Here is a 22830-nt window from a genome sequence, read left to right as displayed (position 1 = left end):
AATCACCCCCCATGTATGCACCATTTTACAAAGGCTATTGAACCATACACATCAGACCCTACCCAATATGGAGCGAGGGACAGCATAGATGGGCACACAAGGTCTGCAGTTTAATAATTATGCTACTAATAAGTTAATATGAGTAAACTGTTCATAAGTGCATTTAGGTGCACCTGCAATGTTCATCCACTTCAAAATGTATGCATTTGTTTAAAAAAATGCAGTTTAATTCTTTAATTCTAGAAGCTGGTATTAAAAGATTTGTGCTGTCACAGTTTGTGTAAATAGGCTCATGCATAGCTACTCAAAACAGGGAATCCAAATTTTCCCATATGCCAGTGAGCCAAGCAATCCCTCATCGAGCTTTATTTCTGATCCAGGGTATTTTAAAGTTTTATTTTCTTTATACCGATAGATAACTGACAATACATAAGCTGGATTGTGCAACATTTCACTACAAAGCAAAATCCCTTTTAGTCTTGTAGAAACTTGTCTGAATACTACCCAATATACGAGAATGAGGAAGAGAAACTATTACAAAATCCCAGGGTTCTCAAAAAAGAAAAATTAGAATACTTCATTTCAAGCAAGAACAAAAATGTTTGTCAAGTTGCAAAAGACCTTAACCTGGAATAAATAACTAGGAGGCAAACCTGTGCTGCACTTTGGCAGGTACAGCATTCACTGCGTCGCTCTTCCTATCCAGAACTCACCCCGTGTGCTGCTCTCCTTCACAAGTAGTGCGATAAACATGTTTTTTGCTTTTAATAGTCCCACAAAAATGTTAGCTGTGTGACTGTACTTTGCTCCCTAGTGCTGCCAAAACAGTTTAACCAGTAGAGCTATATTTTAGTGTCAACACTTTCAGGGCCCTCTACTTTAAGGCAAACCTATCATACAAATTAAAAAAACAAAATGCCTACCAGTCCTACCTTTAACCCCACACCATTCCCCACCACCAAGCACTCAAATTAGTTCTGAGTATCAAATGACATTTGCAATGCAGCACATTCATCCCCGGCATGTTTAACATTTCTCACAGGTGTGCTTTAAATCTATAAACCAATTTTACAAGGCAAGTATATTATATATATATTTATTTTTTTTCTTTGCGAGAACATCACCAAAACAAGCTCTAGACTATACACAAAAATTAATCAAATGTCATCTGATTTTCAGAGTCAACATTGGTTTATATTGCTACTCCTTTCTGTCCCATTACAAAGTCACTCATCTGCCAACACTATTTAAATGGGATGCCTGCAAAACAAATATGGACAAAGAATATTTAGAATTAGAATATTCTTTAAATAAACAGGACTATGCGCTGCCAAATTTCTTTGTCCAAGGGAATGGGTTGCCACCCAGCAAGCGTTATTGGAACTGGTGGTAATCACTGGTGCAGTGCTCCAGAAACCGAGAGTCCAAAAACTAGGCTCACCAACCAGAGGGGACATGACCGTGCACAGGCCACTTTGATGATTGGACCATACGTGCGACACGTGATCTCAACAGCAAATAAACGTGTACCTGCCAAATTTCCATATCCCTCCGATTTTTTTACAGGATGCTTGCCAATTAGCGAACCAAAAACTGCTGAACTAACTAAATGCAAGACGACAATAAATGGAAAGCCCGCTGAAACTACATGGAAACAAAAGACTTATACAATTCCTAAAAATGAATACATTTTTTCTTTTTTATTCAGAAATAACTTTGCCATTACCTAAAGTGGTTGTAAACCCTAGTAATGGATTTTGAACTAAGCACATATTTGTAGTGTTTACTAATCTCTCTCCAAACCTCTAAGTGTCGTTTCTCTCTGGTGCTTTGTTCCTCTGTTCTCAGCAGGAGTCACTTCTGAGAAGTTTTCCAGACACAAGATAAATTTGCATCAGGAGGAGGGAAGGGAGTTTAGAACGGAGCTTGTCTAGATTCACAACACAGTTCTTTCCGCTGTGTGGAGGGGGGGGGGGGGTGTTCCTTTCCTCCAATCAGCTCTCACACAGTGTAACTGCAGTCTCCACCCTTTCTCAGTGATACTGACAGAAAGATTTTTTTAAACACAATCTGCACTTCTGAAAGGGTGTAGAGAGGGAAAGACTGCAGGTGAATTAAAACCTATGTAGGAGGATTTGTTTCATCTCTGTGAATCATCTAAAGCTGTTCACTTCACTCTGTATATGTGAGGGTTTACAACCACTTTAAGATCACAAATACTGTTTTTTTATTAAAACCTAACCCAGCCTCTCTCACACAGGGTGCCATTGCATCTAGGGCTGAAACTAATCGATTAATTAACGATTAACGAATCGATTATGAAAATAGTTGTCAACTATTTTCATAATCGATTAGTTGGTCAGCCGATTAGTTGGCCTGCATATAGAATGCATTATTTGTTTACATATCAGGAAATTGACTGCAACACACACACAGCTCAGTACACCCTCCATACAGGTCAGTATACACAGTGCAGCACACATACAGCCAAGTACACCCACCATACATTTCAGTATACACAGTGCAGCAAGCATACAGCTCAGTACACCCTCCATACATGTCAGTATACATAGTACAGCACACATACAGCTCAGTACACCCTCCATACATGTCAGTATACACAGTGCAGCAAGCATACAGCCCAGTACACCCTCCATACATGTCAGTATACACAGTGCAGCATGCATACAGCGCAGTATACCCTCCATACATGTCCGTATACACAGTGCAACACACATACAGCTCAGTACACCCTCAATACATGTCAGTATACAACACTGCGGCGCAACTAAAGCTCAGTACACCCTCCAAAAAACATCAGCATACATCGTGCAGCACACCTACAGCTCAGTGCACCGTCACTACATGTCAGTATACACAGTGCAACACACATACAGCTCAGTACACCCTCCATACATGTTAGTATACACAGTGCAGCACACATACAGCCCAGTACAACCTCCATACAGGTCAGTAAGCTTGTGAATGTGTGAGGAGCAATGCCTCATGGGACAAGTCCTGGCAAGGAGAAGGAAGTGATTTGAAAGGCAGTTTTTTTTTTTTTACTTTGCTATATTATACTTTGCAGCTTGCGAGCACTCTAAGACAAGAGGAGCAAGAGGCACCGACAGAGCACCCCAGAAAAGGAAGTATTGATACTTTTTCTCAAGTACTTCCCGATATCAATTACAGATACCCATTTTTAATATCGTGCCAGTTTTTTTTTTAGACTAATCAAAAATTATAACCGTTTCTTTATAATTATGAACAGTTCTTTTGTGGCTTTGAAATTGCGCTACTTCAGCGTGATTTCAAAGCCGCAGATCAGTGCAATTTGGACATCTGATTTCATCGCGGCTTGCAACTTCATTTAACAGTACTCCATGCAAGTCAATGGAATTGCAATAAAAGGTATCGGTTTTAGTACCAGAGCACCCTTTCCAGCAAACTATACAATGAAAAACAGGGATATTTAGTTCACATATAGTCCATACAGAATTTGTAGTGTTAATATGTGGTCACTCCCCTTTAGCACCTGATAGTTTAAATACATGTTAAAGCTAATGGGATTTGAGCACAGGTATATCTTTTCTCACTATATAGCTGGTTATTTGTATTTACCACCGCATAAAGATATTCAAGAAAAAAATGGTGTTTATTACTTTTTTTTTTAAACATTACATAACTAAATTATACACCACACTGTGTTTTTATTTTTACATCGGAATAATCTGCCAATTAATCGATTATGAAAATAATCAATCGTTAGTTGCAGCCCTAATTGCATCCTGATTGAGAGAGGCTGTAGATCACGTAACCCTGTGCCAGTGTATAGTTTGGAGCTCTGCTGGTCTCGGCCCCATAGAGATACAAAACTGAGACCAGCAGAGCTCTGAACTATACATTGCACAGGGCGAGCGTGACCTACTGCCTCTCTTAACCAGGATGCTATGGATGGCACCCTGGAGCTCAAGAAGGAGCTTGATCAGGGAACAATGACACACAGAGCTCCCCCTACAGTGCAGTACTAAAACAGCTAACCTGGTAGTTCGCTATGAGCTTTTGAATACTGAGCTCCCACCTACTGCATATCAGGGGAGAGAAAGCACATGTTGGTGGCGGGGGATTGAATCACAGAAAGAGCTCACGAAGGTGAGAATAATAACAGCCTAGTCTCTCTTAGCAATGTGTTTTTTGCCAGTCCGGCTTCATGAGGTATGTAGATAGCCTACACCTTTAGCAAAGGAATTTTTTGGGCAAAGCTGCACAGCTTGTGTTATCTACAGACATCCTTATATGTACAGGCAGTTTTTAAAAGGTGAACCATGCCTTTAAAACTGAACACCAAGCAAGGCAAGACACATTCTGCAGGATTACTCCCTGGTTGTTCATCAATCCACACGAAAATCTAATTTCAAAAAGTTTATTTGGGTTAATTCCGGCTATTCGCTGTGCTCTCACTTTATTGCATCAGGTAACTTCTTTAAAGCATGCCACTAGGAAGTACAGTACAGGCTCACCCTGTGTTTTATCTGTGTGCCTGCAAACTACAATTCCTAGCAGTCACCAGGAGCAAGATATTATGTGGGTTGATGTTTTTGTACTGAGGGCAGTGACTCCTTTCAGCTTTCATTCAATAAGAAAACACTGTGCTTGAGAAAAATGGAAATGCCCATACAAAGCAGCATTGGCAAGCCCTACCTGATCAAACTATGTTGAGATGCGTAGGTTATGCTCCATAAATTAAAGGATAAGTTCACATGTAACATGTTCCCAATGCTGCAACCGCTGCCTGTAACAGCACATGGAGACGTTCCCCATACTAGCTGTCACTTTTTAAAATCAGCGTGGCCATGCAGGGCTCAGCCCACATGGTCACATCATTTATTCACACAACTGTGTGTATGAATAAACTACAAGCCCCAACATCCTTTGCAGATCACTGGCACAATGCTTTACAGGCTAAAAAAATATTTTTTTGCCTGCAAAAAGATGTACAATTTATTCATTTTAAGAGTGATAACTGATAAGGATAAGTGAACCTATCCTTTAAGCCTTTTAGTCATATAAGGCTCATTTATTGGCAGTTATACACAACATTCTAGGTGTGGTTGCTGATGTATTGAAACGTTTCTTTGTTTCCTTTTGTGTGTGGAGTTAAGCTCTATGTATCCCAATTCCAGCCAGATCTCTGCATATAGAATAGGGAAGAGTTAGACGCTCCATCACGTTTATAATGCTTACTAATTATATTGCAGACTTCCCCTCAAAATGTATTTCAGTGACACTGCTACAAGAACTGAGCCGAATGGCCATCACTAGTACAGAAAGGCAGTCAGGAATAAAAACTTAGCCAAGGTTCTAACCCTTCCCTCTGTACTACAAACCATTTTTCTGCTGGTGTTTACAGTAGTGTCCCCAGACTTGCAATCATATCATATGCCTTTGCCTACCTTTCAATGAGACAGAAAGTGAAGGAAAATCTCATCAACAGGGACACCTTATTAAGGTTGTGCCCTCTCTCAATTTAAAACCAGAAAAAAAAAAAAAAAAAGAAGGTGGGGTTGGAGTTGGGCTACATCTTCACAAATCTGCACGTACAGTGTCTAATCTCAGTGTCATTTTATGTCATTGCATATTATGCCTATCACATGGAAACACAAAACAAAGAGAAAACAGACTGTTAAGCCAGATCTGTAAAGGGAATGCTAGGGCTTCCGCTGGCTCAATAACAAGCACAGAGTAATAGGAATTCTGGGTGTGGTTACCAACTCCTGCATAAGCCATTTGGAAGGACAAATTGGGGTGGGATCAGAATGTAGAACATAAACTTGTCTCAGAAATAACAGAAATTAAATGACACTTACACCAAATAGGCACTTACCAGTTTCATTGATCTCTATCCTTGTACCATTGGTTACCTTGTCCATTAGTCTAATAAAGCTTGCTTCAAAATCTACAAAACAAAAAAAAAATGACATGAGTATCTAAAGCTGCAGGGAAGTTTATATCACATTTACCAATAAACAAAACATAATTCCATACAGGAAGATTTAGGCTATGTTCACATGTAGGCGTTTTGGGGCGTTTTTCTGCTCTAGGATCAGCTCTCAAAACGCCCAACAAGACAATTCCTATTCATTTCAATGGCCCCTGTTCACATCTGAGCGTTTTGACGCTGTATACAAAACGCCCAACGCTCAAGTACATGAGCTTCTTTTTGGGCAGATTACAGGCGTTTTCCATTGATCTCTATTCAATCTAAAAACGCCTGCACAAAAATCGCTGGAAAAAATCGCAGTAAAAAACGCGCGAAAAACGCTACGCTCAGGTGTGAATGTAGCCTTAGTGGAAATCTTGGTACCAGTGTGAGGTGAACAATATAAAAATCTTTAACGTGAACCCCACCATTCCTTCATATTAAAAAATAAAAAAAGTGATCTTGTTCGCTAGGAACTGTATATAAATAGTACAAAACATTGGTGGTGATTCAATAAAGCATTTGTGTCACTTTTCTAGTGGCATGGACCTTTAGCCTAGGTCAAATCGGACAAATGGGAACATGCACTTTAAAAGGTCTGTGCCATATTAAAAAAAAAAAAAAAAAAACCCTGCCGCCAGTTTTGGTACCTTTACTCAAAGATGTGACAGATTAAGGTAGCTCTGAAAAGTGCCACTTTTACATGTGGCAGTATGTATGCACCACATAAAAAAAAAATGTACACTCCAGTTCGTAGATAAAAAAACATAAGAAAAAAAAAAAATGGAGGTTTTTAGACCAATTCTAGCTTGGCATACAAAGACAGGATGAGTGCTTGCCTGTGTACACTATAGAGCACAGTGACATGTTTGCCCCCACTACCCCTTCCTCCCCCATCAATGGTCGTTAGACACGGACGGCTTCACAGGTACCAGGCTTCTGGAAACCCACTGACAGTGGGTGGAGCCTGATGAGGAAACTTATGCCTCGTACACACGCATTGATAGTTGGCCGTGAATTTTCGGCCAACGTCCGATCGGCCGATTTTCGGCTTGTTAGTATGATGCTTTCGACAACTGACTTCGACTTTTCGGCCGAATAAAATCTGGTGTGCAGACTATAAAATTTTTGTTGGCCGTCAACACAACGGCCGATTTTCCGTCAGTCAGTACAGATTTCGGCAGACAAAAATCTGATGAGCAAGACTGGGCATGCTCAGAGAAGAAAAAACACACGGAAAGTAAACCATCACATGACATCACTTCTGAAGTAGATTTTTGTTGGCCGAGAAAATTTGTGTGCAGTCTAGAGCATATTTCAACCAACACAACAACACTGGACAAAAGTCGACCGATCGGTCGGCCGATAATCGTTGCGTGTGTACGAGGCATAAGGGACTAGTCCCCCATCAGGTCCACTCACCTCTTGTGATTACCAGCAGACAGCTGGCAGAATCTACAATCAATAGCAAAAAATAAAATAAAATATATAAACCTCAGTGTAGTCCACAGCGAACTTCCAATTAACTGGTCCTATCACCTTCTAATACCACCAGGTCCTTAAAGTTCTGTCCTGCCCCTATGCTTGGTACTCCTGCCTATCCAATTACCTCATCAACCCTCCTGGAATCAGTGTCAGCTCCCTGAGGGCCAAAACTAAAAAAAGGTTTTAGTTAACACTATTGAGTTGATTTACTAAAATTGGAGTGCAAAATCTAGTGCATCTCTACAAAGAAACCGATCAGCTTCCAGGTTTTTTTTTTTTGTCAAAGTTTAATTGAACAAGCTGAAGTTAGAAGTGGACTGGCTACCATGCACAGCTGAACCAGATTTTGCACTGCCCAGTTTCAGTAAATCAACCCCTCTCATCTGTGCCCCTTCTAGAATTTGTCTAAATACAAAAGAAAAACAACATGGATGACAGGGATTTTAAAAGCACCAAATTAGACAATCATTTTAAAAAAAAGTAGAGATAAAAATCAATTGACAGGCCAAAAAGTCACAAACCCAACAAAGAATGAGAGGAAAAGGGAAGGCTGTAATAAGCCCCCTTTTCCTCATGGGAGAGTGGCGGAGAAATAGGAGAGTTCTGTGAGGTATATTTCCCTCCTTTTTTCCTCGGGTAAAAAAGGAGGGAGATTTAGTGATATCCTGAGGTAACAGCTGTAGTGGTGTAGCTTTGCAGGTGTCAGTGAACCTATGGGGATAGGTTTAGGGTAGAAGCTTCTAAGCCCCTATAAAAAGGAGGGGCTCGCCTCAGAGGGGCTTATTCGCCTCAGAAGACTCAGCGGTGTGAGTTCCCCATCCCCCCCTCCCTTGTCGTGGCTGTTTTTATGTGGTGGGTCACCTTTGCTATAGCAAAGGGGGACGTTTTTTTTATATATTTGAGTGGAAGTTATGGTTTTACCTGTAGTTTTTTTTATCCGGCCTGAGCAGTGGTGGCTAGGCTGTTGAGTGTTTACGTTTATTACATATTTATTGACAATTTTAAAACCAATAATAAACGGCCGCGGCCAATAATTTTTCCAAATACAGGCGTTTGCTTGTTTATTTTAGTTAAGTGTAAGCCCCGGTTCACACTTATGCAATGCGGGAAGGCTGTGAATTTGCAGCCTGTTCCCGCATCGCACACGCACCCCCGGCAGTTCACACTGCCATATGCGATACGCTGGGGGTGTCAATGTAATCTTAACGACACCCCCAGTTTGATCGCATATCGCAGTGCGATCTTGCAGTTCGCACAGGAGCGGATCGCACAAGTGTGAACCGCTGTGCGATCCGATCCTGATGCGGCTGCAAAAATGCCTCCTGTGTGTGTTTGCGCCGGGTGCGATGCGAATTTAGCCATACAAACTGTATGGCTAAACTCGCACCGCACAGCTGATCGCATGTAATGTCGGAGCAGTGCGCTCCGACATTACATGCGAACCCGGCACTCGCAGAAGTGTGAACCGGGGCTTAAGCATAAGAAATCCTGCCTGCTGTCCCATAGAACAAAAGCTCAATTAAATCTATATATTATATATATATATCTATCCATTTCTATATCTCTATATATCTATCTAACATAGAGAGGAATTGTTAGAAACATCCCAAAAATAAAAAAAAAAAAAGGTAACATATTGCTTATATGGATATTATGCCCAATGCATTTCGAGACTTGCTTTTTCTGGGGAAATCCAATGGACCTTCATAATAAAGATGGAGAAAGATACATACACCCACAAATATTTTACCCAATTGCCTCACAACCTCTCACTTGGTGTCCTCTATATGCCTTCCTCCTGCCCTCTATCTCCAAATGTACAATGTTCTTCTCTCCCATCTCTGTCCATTGCATCCTTTTCTCCCCATTAAAATGATTTGCTGCAACTTTACCCCCTCCGCATACATCTTAGATGTCCTACCCTTTTGCACCTTTTCCATTGGCTCACTCACTTATAACCGTTGTTCTGGCAGTAATTTCTATTGAGAAGACCGATCCCCCTAGGTACCCCCAGGTATCCCTCACGATACCTGGGAGGCGGATTTTCTTATCCACCCCTTTAGGGCACATCTATCTCACAATGGGTGGCCTGCATCCAGCACCTCCCTGCTCTGCTGGAAGATGAGAATCAAGAAGCCATTACCTGGAGTTCAGCAAAGGATTTCTACACACAGAAGGTTAAAAAGATAGCAAAAAAACAAAAAAGAAGACCATGAGCAACATGGCTCTGCAGATAGGTGGGGGACCTTTGACTGAAACATTTCCACTTGCCCAGAGACGATGCAAACTTTAAACATTTATCATTTTTCCCCATTAAATATTCTTTTTTTTTTTTTCTTACTTCCCACACTGAAATCTGTCTTTATTCACCAACGGAATTTTTTTGTGAACCACAGTAAATATTGTCAAACATCAAATAAGACCTAGGAAGAAATTGACTTAAGGTCTGCTGATCCCATGAAGAAAATAATTACTGGGCTAAACTACTGAGGTGAGCTCCCTCCACAGTGTCTCCAAGATTTCAGTACTTGGCAGAGGGCAGACTGATAGAGATGGACCCACTGGTTGACTGTGTTGGTGGACAATTGTGCCTTTGCATCAAACCTTACCCTCCCTTGGCCACAGTAAATCGGTCCTAGAGTCATAATCAAGGGCTGCTGAGATCTGGAGATAAGCTGCACCATTGAACTGGTAATTATTTCAGGGTTATACCAGTAATTTACACAGAAGCAGAGAACCTACAGGTCTGACTTGAGTTATACGAAATAATCAATGCCTGACTACATTCATAAGTAAAGAATGGAGCAATGTTCAGACAGCTAATTAAATACCAAACAGTTGCGGAGAGGCTTCCACAATCAACACTAATCTGATGACCTGGCTTTGTGAAGACAGATATCCAGTAATTATCTTGTGAGGCATCACCAAGGTGGTATTGATTTAAAGCACAATTTAAATCACTAGTAAAGGCTTGATTTAAATCATAATTTTTAAAGAGCAACGGTCATCTCTGTCCTGCAACGGCTCTTCCTCTGACCCACTGTTGACTCACTGACCGTCCCATTCACTTTAATGGGACAGCTGGTGATGCGGGTGAGTAGATGTATAGGCACTGCCATGAAGGATTTGAAATAAAGGTGTTCTTTAAATGTAAGTAGTGTGAAATTGTGTGACTGCATCAATGCAGTGCATCTTATCTCAGCCTGCATAGCTTGGATTCATCGAATGAGTTTACCAAAAATTTAAATATTGCAAAATATACAGATTTTTGCTACATAACTAAGCTCCATTTCATGCTGAATAAACTAAAATATTAAAGTATTTTAAAATAGAAAACTATATTTAGATGTTTACTCCAAGAGCATTTTTTAAAAAAAATAAAATAAAAATAACAGATTTATATTAAAAAAAGTCCAATGATTTTTTTTTTAATCAAATCATCGATTTTTAGCCACCCTGGTCATTACTGAAGCTCATTACAAAATATAATAAATAGGATCTGTAGATTCTCTTGGCTCTGACAGAAATCTGCTATTAGCCATGGCTGTGTTGACAAGCTTTTGATACAAGTCTATGGAAATGCAGAACCTGCTTGAGGCCAGAATGGATTAAACTGCAGGTTAAAGTCTCACTTTAGGTTTTAGTGAAGTTTAAAATTGTTTGTTTAGACCAAGAGATGCAGTAGCTTGTTGCGCTGTACCCTTAGCTACATACAGTACACAGCGCTGCTGTCTGGCAGCAGGAACCAAGCTTCCCATCCTGCTCTCAGGACAAAATCAAGTCGGGCTGAGTGCTGCTCAGCCATTCACAGGGAGCTTTGTATTTAAAGAATGAATAAAAAAGCTTTCTTGATTGGCCGAGGAGAGGCAAACGGCTGATAGACCAACTTGTTCCAAACAAACTAAACTTCTCTAAAACCTGGGAGTTAGGCATTTAATGCACCTGTCAATGAACTCTGAGCAGTCCCAGAGGCATCTAAAACCGATGCCATTAAGACTAGCTCTTGGGCAAGAGAACTAAGGTTAGGAGATATTTACAGAAAAGATATGGTATAAACATGCATATAAGCATTAGTTCATGTCCTGTGCAGACACTCCTAGCATTAGGCAGGGCATGGATTATGCAATTTTATTTCCTTCAAAACACGAGTGGAAAGAAAATTGCTTGATTCTCGCATCACCACAGTTAGTGTTGATGGGGGGGAATCCCTCCCACAGCACTATTGTATTCTACAAGTGGGGAGTGCAGGAAGCCTTCTATGCCAGCAAAACAATGAATAATGTTGTTGGCTATAGCCGGAAGCACTCGGCTGGTTGTACATGGGTCGATCGACTTGGGTGGGTGCCCATACACATCGAAATTCAGCCAGTCTCTGCTTAACTGGCCAAATTTTGATCAATATGTGGCCAACTTTAGCCCTAGTGTTTAGGCTAGAAAAAATGCTCTAAGTAAACAAAAAAAAAAAAAAAAAAAAAAATTTCCTGCTCCTTAGATGCTGAAGCTAAAAAATAATAATAAAAAGAAAAACACTTAGGCCCCTTTCAGTTCAGTCACGTCAAAATGTATCAGTTTTTCATCCGTTTCCATCCATTTTTTTACATCCACTACCAATGCAAAAACGGATGAAAAAAGGACTGTTTGTCCGTTTACATCCCTTTTTTTGACGGATGAAAAATAGGGCATTCATCCATTCCAGAAAACGGACATTGACGGAAGCGGATGAAAACAGCGGATGATCATCTGTTGTCATCCGTTTTTACATAGAGATGCATTGATGTCCGTTTTTCATCTGTCAATGGATGAAAAACGGACCGTATGTGTCAAAGGGACCTAACAGCCTAAAGTAGTGTACATGGACACATAGGGTAACACTATTTAGCTTCTAGAAAACAGGAAAAAATGCTAACAGCTTCTACAGCTTAAAAAAACGCTTGTGTACCTGGAGCCTAAAAGGGGAGAACCAGGTTTTTCTGATGAATGACTATGAGAAACAGGAAATGGAGCATCGCCAGCTCAAATTGTCTGAATTTATATTAGTATTGTCCAATTTAAAGTATTGTATTGCATTTCTCATGTATGCTAGGGAGAAGCCAGCAGAAGATACAGTGAGTCCTAGTTGTGATGGGTTACAAAGATGCATTTGCAAACACCCCAGATGAGAAAGGTAATGCCTACGTAATTCATTCAAATTGGACTTTGAAATTTCAGCTTTTTTAAACCTTCCCTGTTTCCTTCTGCAGCTTACAGAACACCTCTCTCTCCGTTTTTAAAGCTGGATACACACTATCCAACTTTTGTGGTTAGATTTCCTTCAGATTTACCTTTTCTATGTAGTGCAACGGCCTGCCAGATTGCATACAAATGGAAAGTGTTTAGGTTTGACCTCATATTATATGGTTTTGGTAAGTCTAAAAGAAAAAGTCTTCAGAAAATCTTATAGTGTGTATGAGACCCTTAAAGCGGTTGTAAACCCAAAGTTCAAAAAAAAAAAAAAAAAAAAAAAAAAAAAACCTGCAAGACAAAGGCATAATGAGCTAGTATGCATCGCATACTAGCTCATTATGTATTACTTACCTTAGAACGAAGCCCCGACACGGACCCCCGGACATCGCTGCGGGCGCTGCCATGATCCCTCGCCGTCTCTTCCGGGTTCGGCGGCTCCGGCGCGGTGATTAGCTGGAAGAGACGGCTCCGGCTCGATGATTGGCCGGAGCCGCGATGACGTCACTCCCGCGCATGTGCGCGGGAGTGATTTTCCGGCAAGCTCCCGGCAAATAGATTGAAGGTCCCCCGGACCTTCAGAGCGCGCGAGCGGCTGCATGCACTGTAAATATCTCCTAAACCATGCCGGTTTAGGAGATATTATTTGTACCTACAGGTAAGCCTTATTATAGGCTTACCTGTAGGTAAAAGTGTAAAAAAGCGGGATACTACCGCTTTAAGGATTAGAAGAGAGGTGCCTTCAGCCCAAATAAGATTAGCCTAGGTCCTAGGATGACAACACTGATCCTATATACAGTACAGTGAGTGTCGTCACCCTAGGACAGGAAGTGTGTCACGGGATGCACCGAATGTTCGGCAACCGAAATTATTAAAACGAATAAGTAAATAGGCCAAATAAATTTTGCCGAACAATGACGTTTTTAATGACGCGGATGGTGGGTCGGTAAGCCCAGATTGCGGGTCCCCGACCCGCCATCCCCGAGCATCACTGTAAACATAGCCGGAGGCACTACAGGAAGCAGAGCGGATGCTTCCTGTATAGCCGCTTAGCGCCGGCTTCTGTCACAGGCGGAGTGATACCAAATGTACTCCGCCTCCGCCTGTGACAGGGCACAGGAGCCATACAGCAAACATCGACTCTGCAGATGGGAGGGAGGTAAGGAGAGACATGAGAGGACAGAGACATGAGAGGACAAAAGAGAGAGAGAGAGAGAGAGAGAGAGAGAGACATGAGAGGACGAGAGAGAGAGAGAGAGAGAGAGAGACATGAGAGGACGAGAGAGAGAGAGAGAGAGAGAGGACGAGAGAGAGAGAGAGAGAGAGAGAGAGACGAGAGAGAGAGAGAGAGAGAGAGAGAGGACGAGAGAGAGAGAGAGAGAGAGAGAGGACGAGAGAGAGAGAGAGAGAGAGAGAGGACGAGAGAGAGAGAGAGAGAGAGGACATGAGAGGACGAGAGAGAGAGAGAGAGGACATGAGAGGACGAGAGAGAGAGAGAGAGACATGAGAGGACGAGAGAGAGACGAGAGAGAGAGAGAGAGAGAGAGGACGAGAGAGAGAGAGAGAGAGAGAGAGGACGAGAGAGAGAGAGAGAGAGAGAGAGAGGACGAGAGAGAGAGAGAGAGAGAGGACGAGAGAGAGAGAGAGAGAGAGAGAGAGAGAGAGAGAGAGAGAGAGAGAGAGAGAGAGAGAGAGAGAGAGAGAGAGAGAGAGAGAGAGAGAGAGAGAGACATGAGAGGACAAGAGAGAGTGAGAGGACGAGAGAGAGAGAGAGACATGAGAGGACAAGATTATTTAATTATTGTAATGGTGAAAAAATTGGCAAAATAAATGGAAAAAATGCGAAACACCGCGTTCGGTATTCGGCCTTCGGCCAAGCATTTCATTATTATTCGGCTTCGGCCAAGAATTTAATTTCGGTGCATCCCTAGGTAGGATCCGCTGAAAATACAGGTAAAGGCCTCATGCGCACACGGAGTTTGAAAAAACAAGCTGCAAATCCAGTTCTAACAACAGGAAAAAGCAGCTGTAAAAACGCGCTTTTAGAAGTGTTTTGTATTGGCGTTAATGCACGTTTTAGCCACGTTTAGCAGCGTTAAAATTTGGCAGCCTTTCTCTGCCCTCTTCAATTTTCCAACCTCAAATCCAACTACTACAGCTTAAAAACGTCTGACGTGGCCTAACGCTGTATGCGGCCTTTAGCAGTGTCAGGCGTTTTTACAGCCTACTGCTGCTGCACCAGAACGCGCTGGCCCTGGGTTTTTTTTACAGCTTAAAAACGCCTACGCCACTTACAGCTCCTAAAAGCCTGCGTGTGCATGAGGCCATAGAACATGGAGGGGCGTTTTTAAGCTGCAAAAAAGAACGTCTGACGCTCCTAAAAGCAGCTGTAAAAACACCCTTTGTGCATAAGGCCTAAAAGCTAAAAAAATAAAACAAAAGTAGCCACCATATTTAACCACTTGCTGACCATGCACTGTAAATATACTGCAACAGTGTGGGCCGGCTGTGCAGAATCACAAATACATATGCGAGTCTACATTTAGAGTGCACCCACCCCTGCAGTGACTTGTCACAGCAGATGCCGATCACCGGGTCCCTGCCAGTGATCAGTGTGAACAGCACAGAGCTGTATTCTGTGACAGGGGATCTGGTTTGTTTTTTTCATTCGCTGCTGAGCAAGGAATGAAAACAACTAGATTCCCAGTAAAAGCAGCACACAGTACACACAAACACTTGTTGAGCACATATTTAACCCCTTGATTGCCCTAGATGTTAACCCTGCCCAGTGTCATTAGTACAGCGACAGCGCATATTAGCACTGATCACTAATAATGTTACTGGTAATGTCAGTGGCAGTTAGCTCCCACAAAGCGTCAGTGAGTGTCAGATTGCTCGCTGTCCTGCTATAAGTCACTGATCACCGCCATTACTCAAAAAAAAAAAAAAAAATCCAATGAGGCAGCAGAGAGCCAGGATCCATGTATCTGCAGTCTTCTCTTAATTCGTTCAAAGTCCAGAATTTATAAAGCTTGTTTGGGTTATCAGGAGAAAGGGGGCAGAGAGATGAAGTTACAATCTGTAGAGCTCTGAGAGCCGATTGGTGGCAGGGGACACACCCCCATTTACACAGCACACAGAGCTGAGGCTGTCAATCAGCTGGAGATTCCCTCCTGTGTCACTTTTTTTTTCTCTTGGTATCAGGGAAACTTGTCAGAAGGGACTCATGCTGATAGAGGAAGGAAGCAGCAGACAGAAATGACACTTGGTGCTCTTCATTGAGACAAGCACAAACTATAGAGGGATATGCTTTGATCATATTTCATGTCTGAGGTTTACAACCACTTTAGGGGTTTGTAAAGGTTATTTTTTTATTTTTTATACCAAAATACTGACCTGCTCTGTGTATTGGTTTTGCACAGAGCAACCCTGATCCTCCTCTTACAAACAGAAGATACACAAGCTCAAGCGCACAAAGCTCAAGCGCACAAATATAATAAAAAAAAAAAACTTGCTGAGATTTGGTGCTCAGGCTGGGGGATTCCCCACTCCCCTGTTCGTACATCCAAATCAGAAATTTAGCAAGCAACTCCATAACTCCTTCGTATAATCCTTTATTTTGCTACATCATACACAGGACTAATGCTGACATGTTTCGGCTACTGCCGCCTTACTCCTAGTGACATGTTTCGGCTACTGCCGCCTTACTCCTAGTGACATGTTTCGGCTACTGCCGCCTTACTCCTAGTGACATGTTTCGGCTACTGCCGCCTTACTCCTAGTGACATGTTTCGGCTACTGCCGCCTTACTCCTAGTGACATGTTTCGGCTACTGCCGCCTTACTCCTAGTGACATGTTTCGGCTACTGCCGCCTTACTCCTAGTGACATGTTTCGGCTACTGCCGCCTTACTCCTAGTGACATGTTTCGGCTATTGCCGCCTTACTCCTAGTGACATGTTTCGGCTATTGCCGCCTTACTCCTAGCGATGCTAGGAGTAAAGCGGCAATAGCCGAAACATGTCAGCATTGATCCTGTGCAAATGATGTAGTCAAATAAAGGATTATACTAAGGAAACAAACGGTTTGCTATAGGGGGGAGGGGCCAGCTGCACCGGCAGGGGACCCGAGGAGAGGAGGATCAGAAGCAGAAATGTAGCCGGCAACTCGGGTTTCCGGCTAAATTTCTGCTTCTCATCCTCTTCTCAGGTCCCCTGCCTGCGCAGCTGGCCCCTCCCCCTATAGCAAACCGTTTGCTTTGGGGCACTTGTACATGCTCTCTCCTGAGCCACCTCTGTGTCTATAAGACACACGGAGCACAGTTCAGTCCTGACTCCAGCTCCATCCTCACTGGCTGTGACTTACAACCGCAGAAGCCAATGGCTCCCACTGCTGTCTCAGCCAATGAGGGCGAGACCCAGGAGAGCTGCTGCTCTTGTCCACATCCCTTGATCAGGATTAGGGAAGTATTAGCCCCGGTTCACACTTCTGCGTGTGCGGGGTTCGCATGTAATGTCGGAGCGCACTGCTCCGACATTACATGCGATCAGCTGTGCGGTGCGAGTTTAGCCATACAGTTTGTATGGCTAAATTCGCATCGCACCCGCAGCAAACACACACAGGAGGCATTTTTGCTGCCACATCAGGATCGGATCGCACAGCGGTTCACACTTGTGCGATCCGATCCTGTGCGAACTGCACGATCGCACTGCGATATGCGATCAAACTGGGGGTGTCGTTAAGATTACATTGACACCCCCAGCGTATCGCATATGGCAGTGTGAACTGCCGGGGGTGCGTGTGCGATGCGGGAAAAGGCTGCGAATTCACAGCCTTCCCGCATCGCATATATGTGAACCGAGCCTTAGGGGGGCTGCACACTAAAGCTTTTTTTTCCCCTTTACCTTCATGCATAGAATAAAAAAAAAAAAAAAAAAACCTTCAGCCTTAACCACTTTAAGGGATCACTGAAATGTGTGGCTGCCTTCTGAATAAAGATCCATGGTGGATTGCTTTCCAGAGGTGTTAGGCAGGTGGAGAGATGTCACCTCCCCACTGTCTGGTGTAAACCCTGAAAATATTGACCAGCTGCGGCGAGGCCCCTTTCACTTGGAATGGGTCACAGCCACCGCGGGCGTCCCCCGTCAAAACGCAACACGCCAACGCCGCGTCCCCCGTCAAACGCAACACGCCGCATCCCCCGTCAAACGCAACACGCCAACGCCGCGTCCCCCGTCAAAACGCAACACGCCGCGTCCCCCGTCAAAAGCAACATGCCAACGCCGCGTCCCCCGTCAAAAGCAACATGCCAACGCCGCGTCCCCCGTCAAAAGCAACATGCCAACGCCGCGTCCCCCGTCAAAAGCAACATGCCAACGCCGCTTCCCCCGTCAAAAGCAACATGCCAATGCCGCGTCCCCCGTCAAAAGCAACATGCCATTTAATACCTGCTGCAACCACAAAGCACTATGGCATGTGTACAGCCCTGATCGGCCAGATGCCCTTGTTTAGGTGGGCAGTCAGGGTGGTAAGACAGCAGCTCTAGCACCGTCCTCTGGTTGCCTCCGTGTGAACAAGCCCTGATTGATCTACCTGACAGAGCTGTGTAAATGTCAGGTATGGATGGCCATGTCTTTCATGATGGAAGTATGAAGGTGGCAGCCCATACCTGCTCCCAGAATGGCAGCCCATACACTAGCTAGGGACACTCGGTGATGCCAATGCTGTAATATAGGACAGTCCAGAAAGAGGAGATGGGTAGCGGGCAGACATTTAGCAGCACACATGATATGAAGCCTTCTGTCAGCAGCACAATACTCGGTAATCATCCACCTTACCCCTGAGCCCGGGGCTCTCATCCTTCTCCCGTATCCTCTGGATCTTCACCGGCCTCCCGCTCAGGGTGGACAGCAGCAGGCGCTGCCGGAGGAAATTGCAGCCCTCGAAGCGCAGGCAGTGCCCCTGGCTCGCCATGCCGCCCTCACACCACCTCAGCTTGGACAGGCTGCCAGAGAGCACACAGCCAGCACACGTGGTTTGGAACGGGAAGTCGTATGGAAAGCTCAAACCCTCAGGTCAGGGGTCATGTGAACAGGGTGGAGTGAAAACACTGCAAACACACACGCCTTTTTTTTTTTATTCTTCTTAAACAAACTTTATTAACAACCTTGGGAATCAGAGAAAAGGACGGATTGACTAGGGTTATATGGCTCAAGGAAGAGTCTCGGGTAAAGATTTTGTCCGCATTTCTTTGTAGAAAGTGCTTCACTAGTGATATCAGCAGAGACATTGTGGTCCTCATAAACGTGCTCCTTTTTACCTTATCTTCCAAAACACATCTGTACCATCCACTCCCTGTCCCAACAGAACAGGACCATCCACTCCCCGTCCCAACAGAACAGTACCTTCAGCTCCCTGTCCCAACAGAACAGTATCGTCAGTTCCCCGTCCCAACAGATCAGTACCATCCACTCCCCGTCCCAACAGAACAGTACCATCCACTCCCCGTCCCAACAGAACAGTACCATCCACTCCCCGTCCCAACAGAACAGTACCGTCAGCTCCCTGTCCCAACAGAACAGTACCTTCAGCTCCTTGTCCCAACAGAACAGCACCGTCAGTTCCCTGTCCCAACAGAACAGTACCGTCTGCTCCTCGTCCCAACAGAACAGTACCGTCAGCTCCTCGTCCCAAAAGAACAGTACCGTCAGCTCCTCGTCCCAACAGAACAGTACCGTCAGCTCCTCGTCCCAACAGAACAGTACCGTCAGTTCCCTGTCCCAACAGAACAGTACAGTCAGCTCCTCGTCCCAACAGAACAGTACCGTCAGCTCCCTGTCCCCACAGAACAGTACCATCCACTCCCCGTCCCAACAGAACAGTACCATCCACTCCCCGTCCCAACAGAACAGTACCATCCACTCCCCGTCCCAACAGAACAGTACCTTCAGCTCCCTGTCCCAACAGAACAGTATCGTCAGTTCCCCGTCCCAACAGAACAGTATCGTCAGCTCCTCGTCCCAACAGATCAGTACCATCCACTCCCCGTCCCAACAGAACAGTACCGTCAGTTCCCTGTCCCAACAGAACAGTACCGTCAGCTCCCCATCCCCACAGAACAGTACCATCTACTCCCCATCCCAACAAAACAGTACCTTCAGCTCCTCGTCCCAACAGAACAGTACCCTTAGCTCCCCGTCCCAACAGAACAGTACCGTCAGCTCCCTATCCCCACAGAACAGTACAGTCAGCAAATCGTCCCAACAGAACAGTATTGTCAGCTCCTCGTCCCAACAGAACAGTACCGTCAGCTCCCTGTCCCCACAGAACAGTACCATCTACTCCCCGTCCCAACAGAACAGTATCGTCAGCTCCTTGTCCCAACAGAACAGTACCGTCAGTTCCCCGTCCCAACAGAACAGTACAGTCAGCTCCTCGTCCCAACAGAACAGTACAGTCAGCTCCTCGTCCCAACAGAACAGTACAGTCAGCTCCTCGTCCAAACAGAACAGTACCGTCAGTTCCCTGTCCCAACAGAACAGTACCGTCAGCTCCTTGTCCCAACAGAACAGTACCGTCAGTTCCCTGTCCCAACAGAACAGTACAGTCAGCTCCTCGTCCCAACAGAACAGTACCGTCAGTTCCCTGTCCCAACAGAACAGTACCGTCAGCTCTCTGTCCCAACAGAACAGTACCGTCAGCTCCTTGTCCCAACAGAACAGCACCGTCAGTTCCCTGTCCCAACAGAACAGTACCGTCTGCTCCTCGTCCCAACAGAACAGTACCGTCAGCTCCTCGTCCCAAAAGAACAGTACCGTCAGCTCCTCGTCCCAACAGAACAGTACCGTCAGCTCCTCGTCCCAACAGAACAGTACCGTCAGTTCCCTGTCCCAACAGAACAGTACAGTCAGCTCCTCGTCCCAACAGAACAGTACCGTCAGCTCCCTGTCCCCACAGAACAGTACCGTCTGCTCCTCGTCCCAACAGAACAGTACCGTCAGCTCCTCGTCCCAAAAGAACAGTACCGTCAGCTCCTCGTCCCAACAGAACAGTACCGTCAGTTCCTCGTCCCAACAGAACAGTACCGTCAGTTCCCTGTCCCAACAGAACAGTACAGTCAGCTCCTCGTCCCAACAGAACAGTACCGTCAGCTCCCTGTCCCCACAGAACAGTACCATCTACTCCCCGTCCCAACAGAACAGTATCGTCAGCTCCTTGTCCCAACAGAACAGTACCGTCAGTTCCCCGTCCCAACAGAACAGTACAGTCAGCTCCTCGTCCCAACAGAACAGTACAGTCAGCTCCTCGTCCAAACAGAACAGTACCGTCAGTTCCCTGTCCCAACAGAACAGTACCGTCAGCTCCTTGTCCCAACAGAACAGTACCGTCAGTTCCCTGTCCCAACAGAACAGTACAGTCAGCTCCTCGTCCCAACAGAACAGTACCGTCAGTTCCCTGTCCCAAAAGAACAGTACAGTCAGCTCCTCGTCCCAACAGAACAGTACCGTCAGTTCCCTGTCCCAACAGAACAGTACAGTCAGCTCCTTGTCCCAACAGAACAGCACCATCAGTTCCCTGTCCCAACAGAACAGTACCGTCAGCTCCTCGTCCCAACAGAACAGTACCGTCAGCTCCTCGTCCCAACAGAACAGTACCGTCAGCTCCTCGTCCCAACAGAACAGTACCGTCAGTTCCCTGTCCCAACAGAACAGTACAGTCAGCTCCTCGTCCCAACAGAACAGTACCGTCAGCTCCCTGTCCCCACAGAACAGTACCATCTACTCCCGTCCCAACAGAACAGTATCGTCAGCTCCTTGTCCCAACAGAACAGTACCGTCAGTTCCCCGTCCCAACAGAACAGTACAGTCAGCTCCTCATCCCAACAGAACAGTACCGTCAGCTCCTTGTCCCAACAGAACAGTACCATCAGTTCCCCGTCCCAACAGAACAGTACCATCTACTCCCCATCCCAACAAAACTACCTTCAGCTCCTCGTCCCAACAGAACAGACCCTTAGCTCCCCGTCCCAACAGAACAGTACCGTCAGCTCCCTATCCCCACAGAACAGTACAGTCAGCAAATCGTCCCAACAGAACAGTATTGTCAGCTCCTCGTCCCAACAGAACAGTACCGTCAGCTCCCTGTCCCCACAGAACAGTACCATCTACTCCCCGTCCCAACAGAACAGTATCGTCAGCTCCTTGTCCCAACAGAACAGTACCGTCAGTTCCCCGTCCCAACAGAACAGTACAGTCAGCTCCTCGTCCCAACAGAACAGTACAGTCAGCTCCTCGTCCAAACAGAACAGTACCGTCAGTTCCCTGTCCCAACAGAACAGTACCGTCAGCTCCTTGTCCCAACAGAACAGTACCGTCAGTTCCCTGTCCCAACAGAACAGTACAGTCAGCTCCTCGTCCCAACAGAACAGTACCGTCAGTTCCCTGTCCCAACAGAACAGTACCGTCAGCTCTCTGTCCCAACAGAACAGTACCGTCAGCTCCTTGTCCCAACAGAACAGCACCGTCAGTTCCCTGTCCCAACAGAACAGTACCGTCTGCTCCTCGTCCCAACAGAACAGTACCGTCAGCTCCTCGTCCCAAAAGAACAGTACCGTCAGCTCCTCGTCCCAACAGAACAGTACCGTCAGCTCCTCGTCCCAACAGAACAGTACCGTCAGTTCCCTGTCCCAACAGAACAGTACAGTCAGCTCCTCGTCCCAACAGAACAGTACCGTCAGCTCCCTGTCCCCACAGAACAGTACCATCTACTCCCCGTCCCAACAGAACAGTATCGTCAGCTCCTTGTCCCAACAGAACAGTACCGTCAGTTCCCCGTCCCAACAGAACAGTACAGTCAGCTCCTCGTCCCAACAGAACAGTACAGTCAGCTCCTCGTCCAAACAGAACAGTACCGTCAGTTCCCTGTCTCAACAGAACAGTACCGTCAGCTCCTTGTCCCAACAGAACAGTACCGTCAGTTCCCTGTCCCAACAGAACAGTACAGTCAGCTCCTCGTCCCAACAGAACAGTACCGTCAGTTCCCTGTCCCAAAAGAACAGTACAGTCAGCTCCTCGTCCCAACAGAACAGTACCGTCAGTTCCCTGTCCCAACAGAACAGTACCGTCAGCTCCCTGTCCCAACAGAACA

General features: G+C 45.2%; 1 protein-coding gene across 3 annotated transcripts in view; it reads right to left on the bottom strand.

The window, feature by feature from the left end:
• RCL1 (RNA terminal phosphate cyclase like 1) overlaps positions 1 to 18756 on the bottom strand; it is a 61107-nt gene extending 42351 nt beyond the window's left edge. Inside the window, exons 1-2 of one of the 3 annotated variants that reach the window (XM_082274017.1) lie at positions 18522 to 18756; positions 5885 to 5956 (exon numbers count right to left, since the gene is read on the bottom strand). In XM_082274017.1, the coding sequence (XP_082130143.1) occupies positions 5885 to 5956; positions 18522 to 18657 (208 nt within the window). In that variant the 5' untranslated portion in view covers positions 18658 to 18756. Of the gene's footprint in view, positions 1 to 627; positions 718 to 5884; positions 5957 to 18521 lie in introns of those variants that run through there. The other 2 variants (XM_082274019.1, XM_082274018.1) reach the window with 2 other exon arrangements.
• Positions 18757 to 22830: the final 4074 nt, after the last annotated feature.

Source organism: Pelophylax lessonae, assembly GCF_965119305.1.
Source record: "Pelophylax lessonae genome assembly, chromosome: 1".
NCBI lineage: Eukaryota > Metazoa > Chordata > Amphibia > Anura > Ranidae > Pelophylax > Pelophylax lessonae.
The sequence above is the reverse complement of the archived record's forward strand: the minus strand, read 5'-3'. Positions and strand labels throughout refer to the sequence as shown.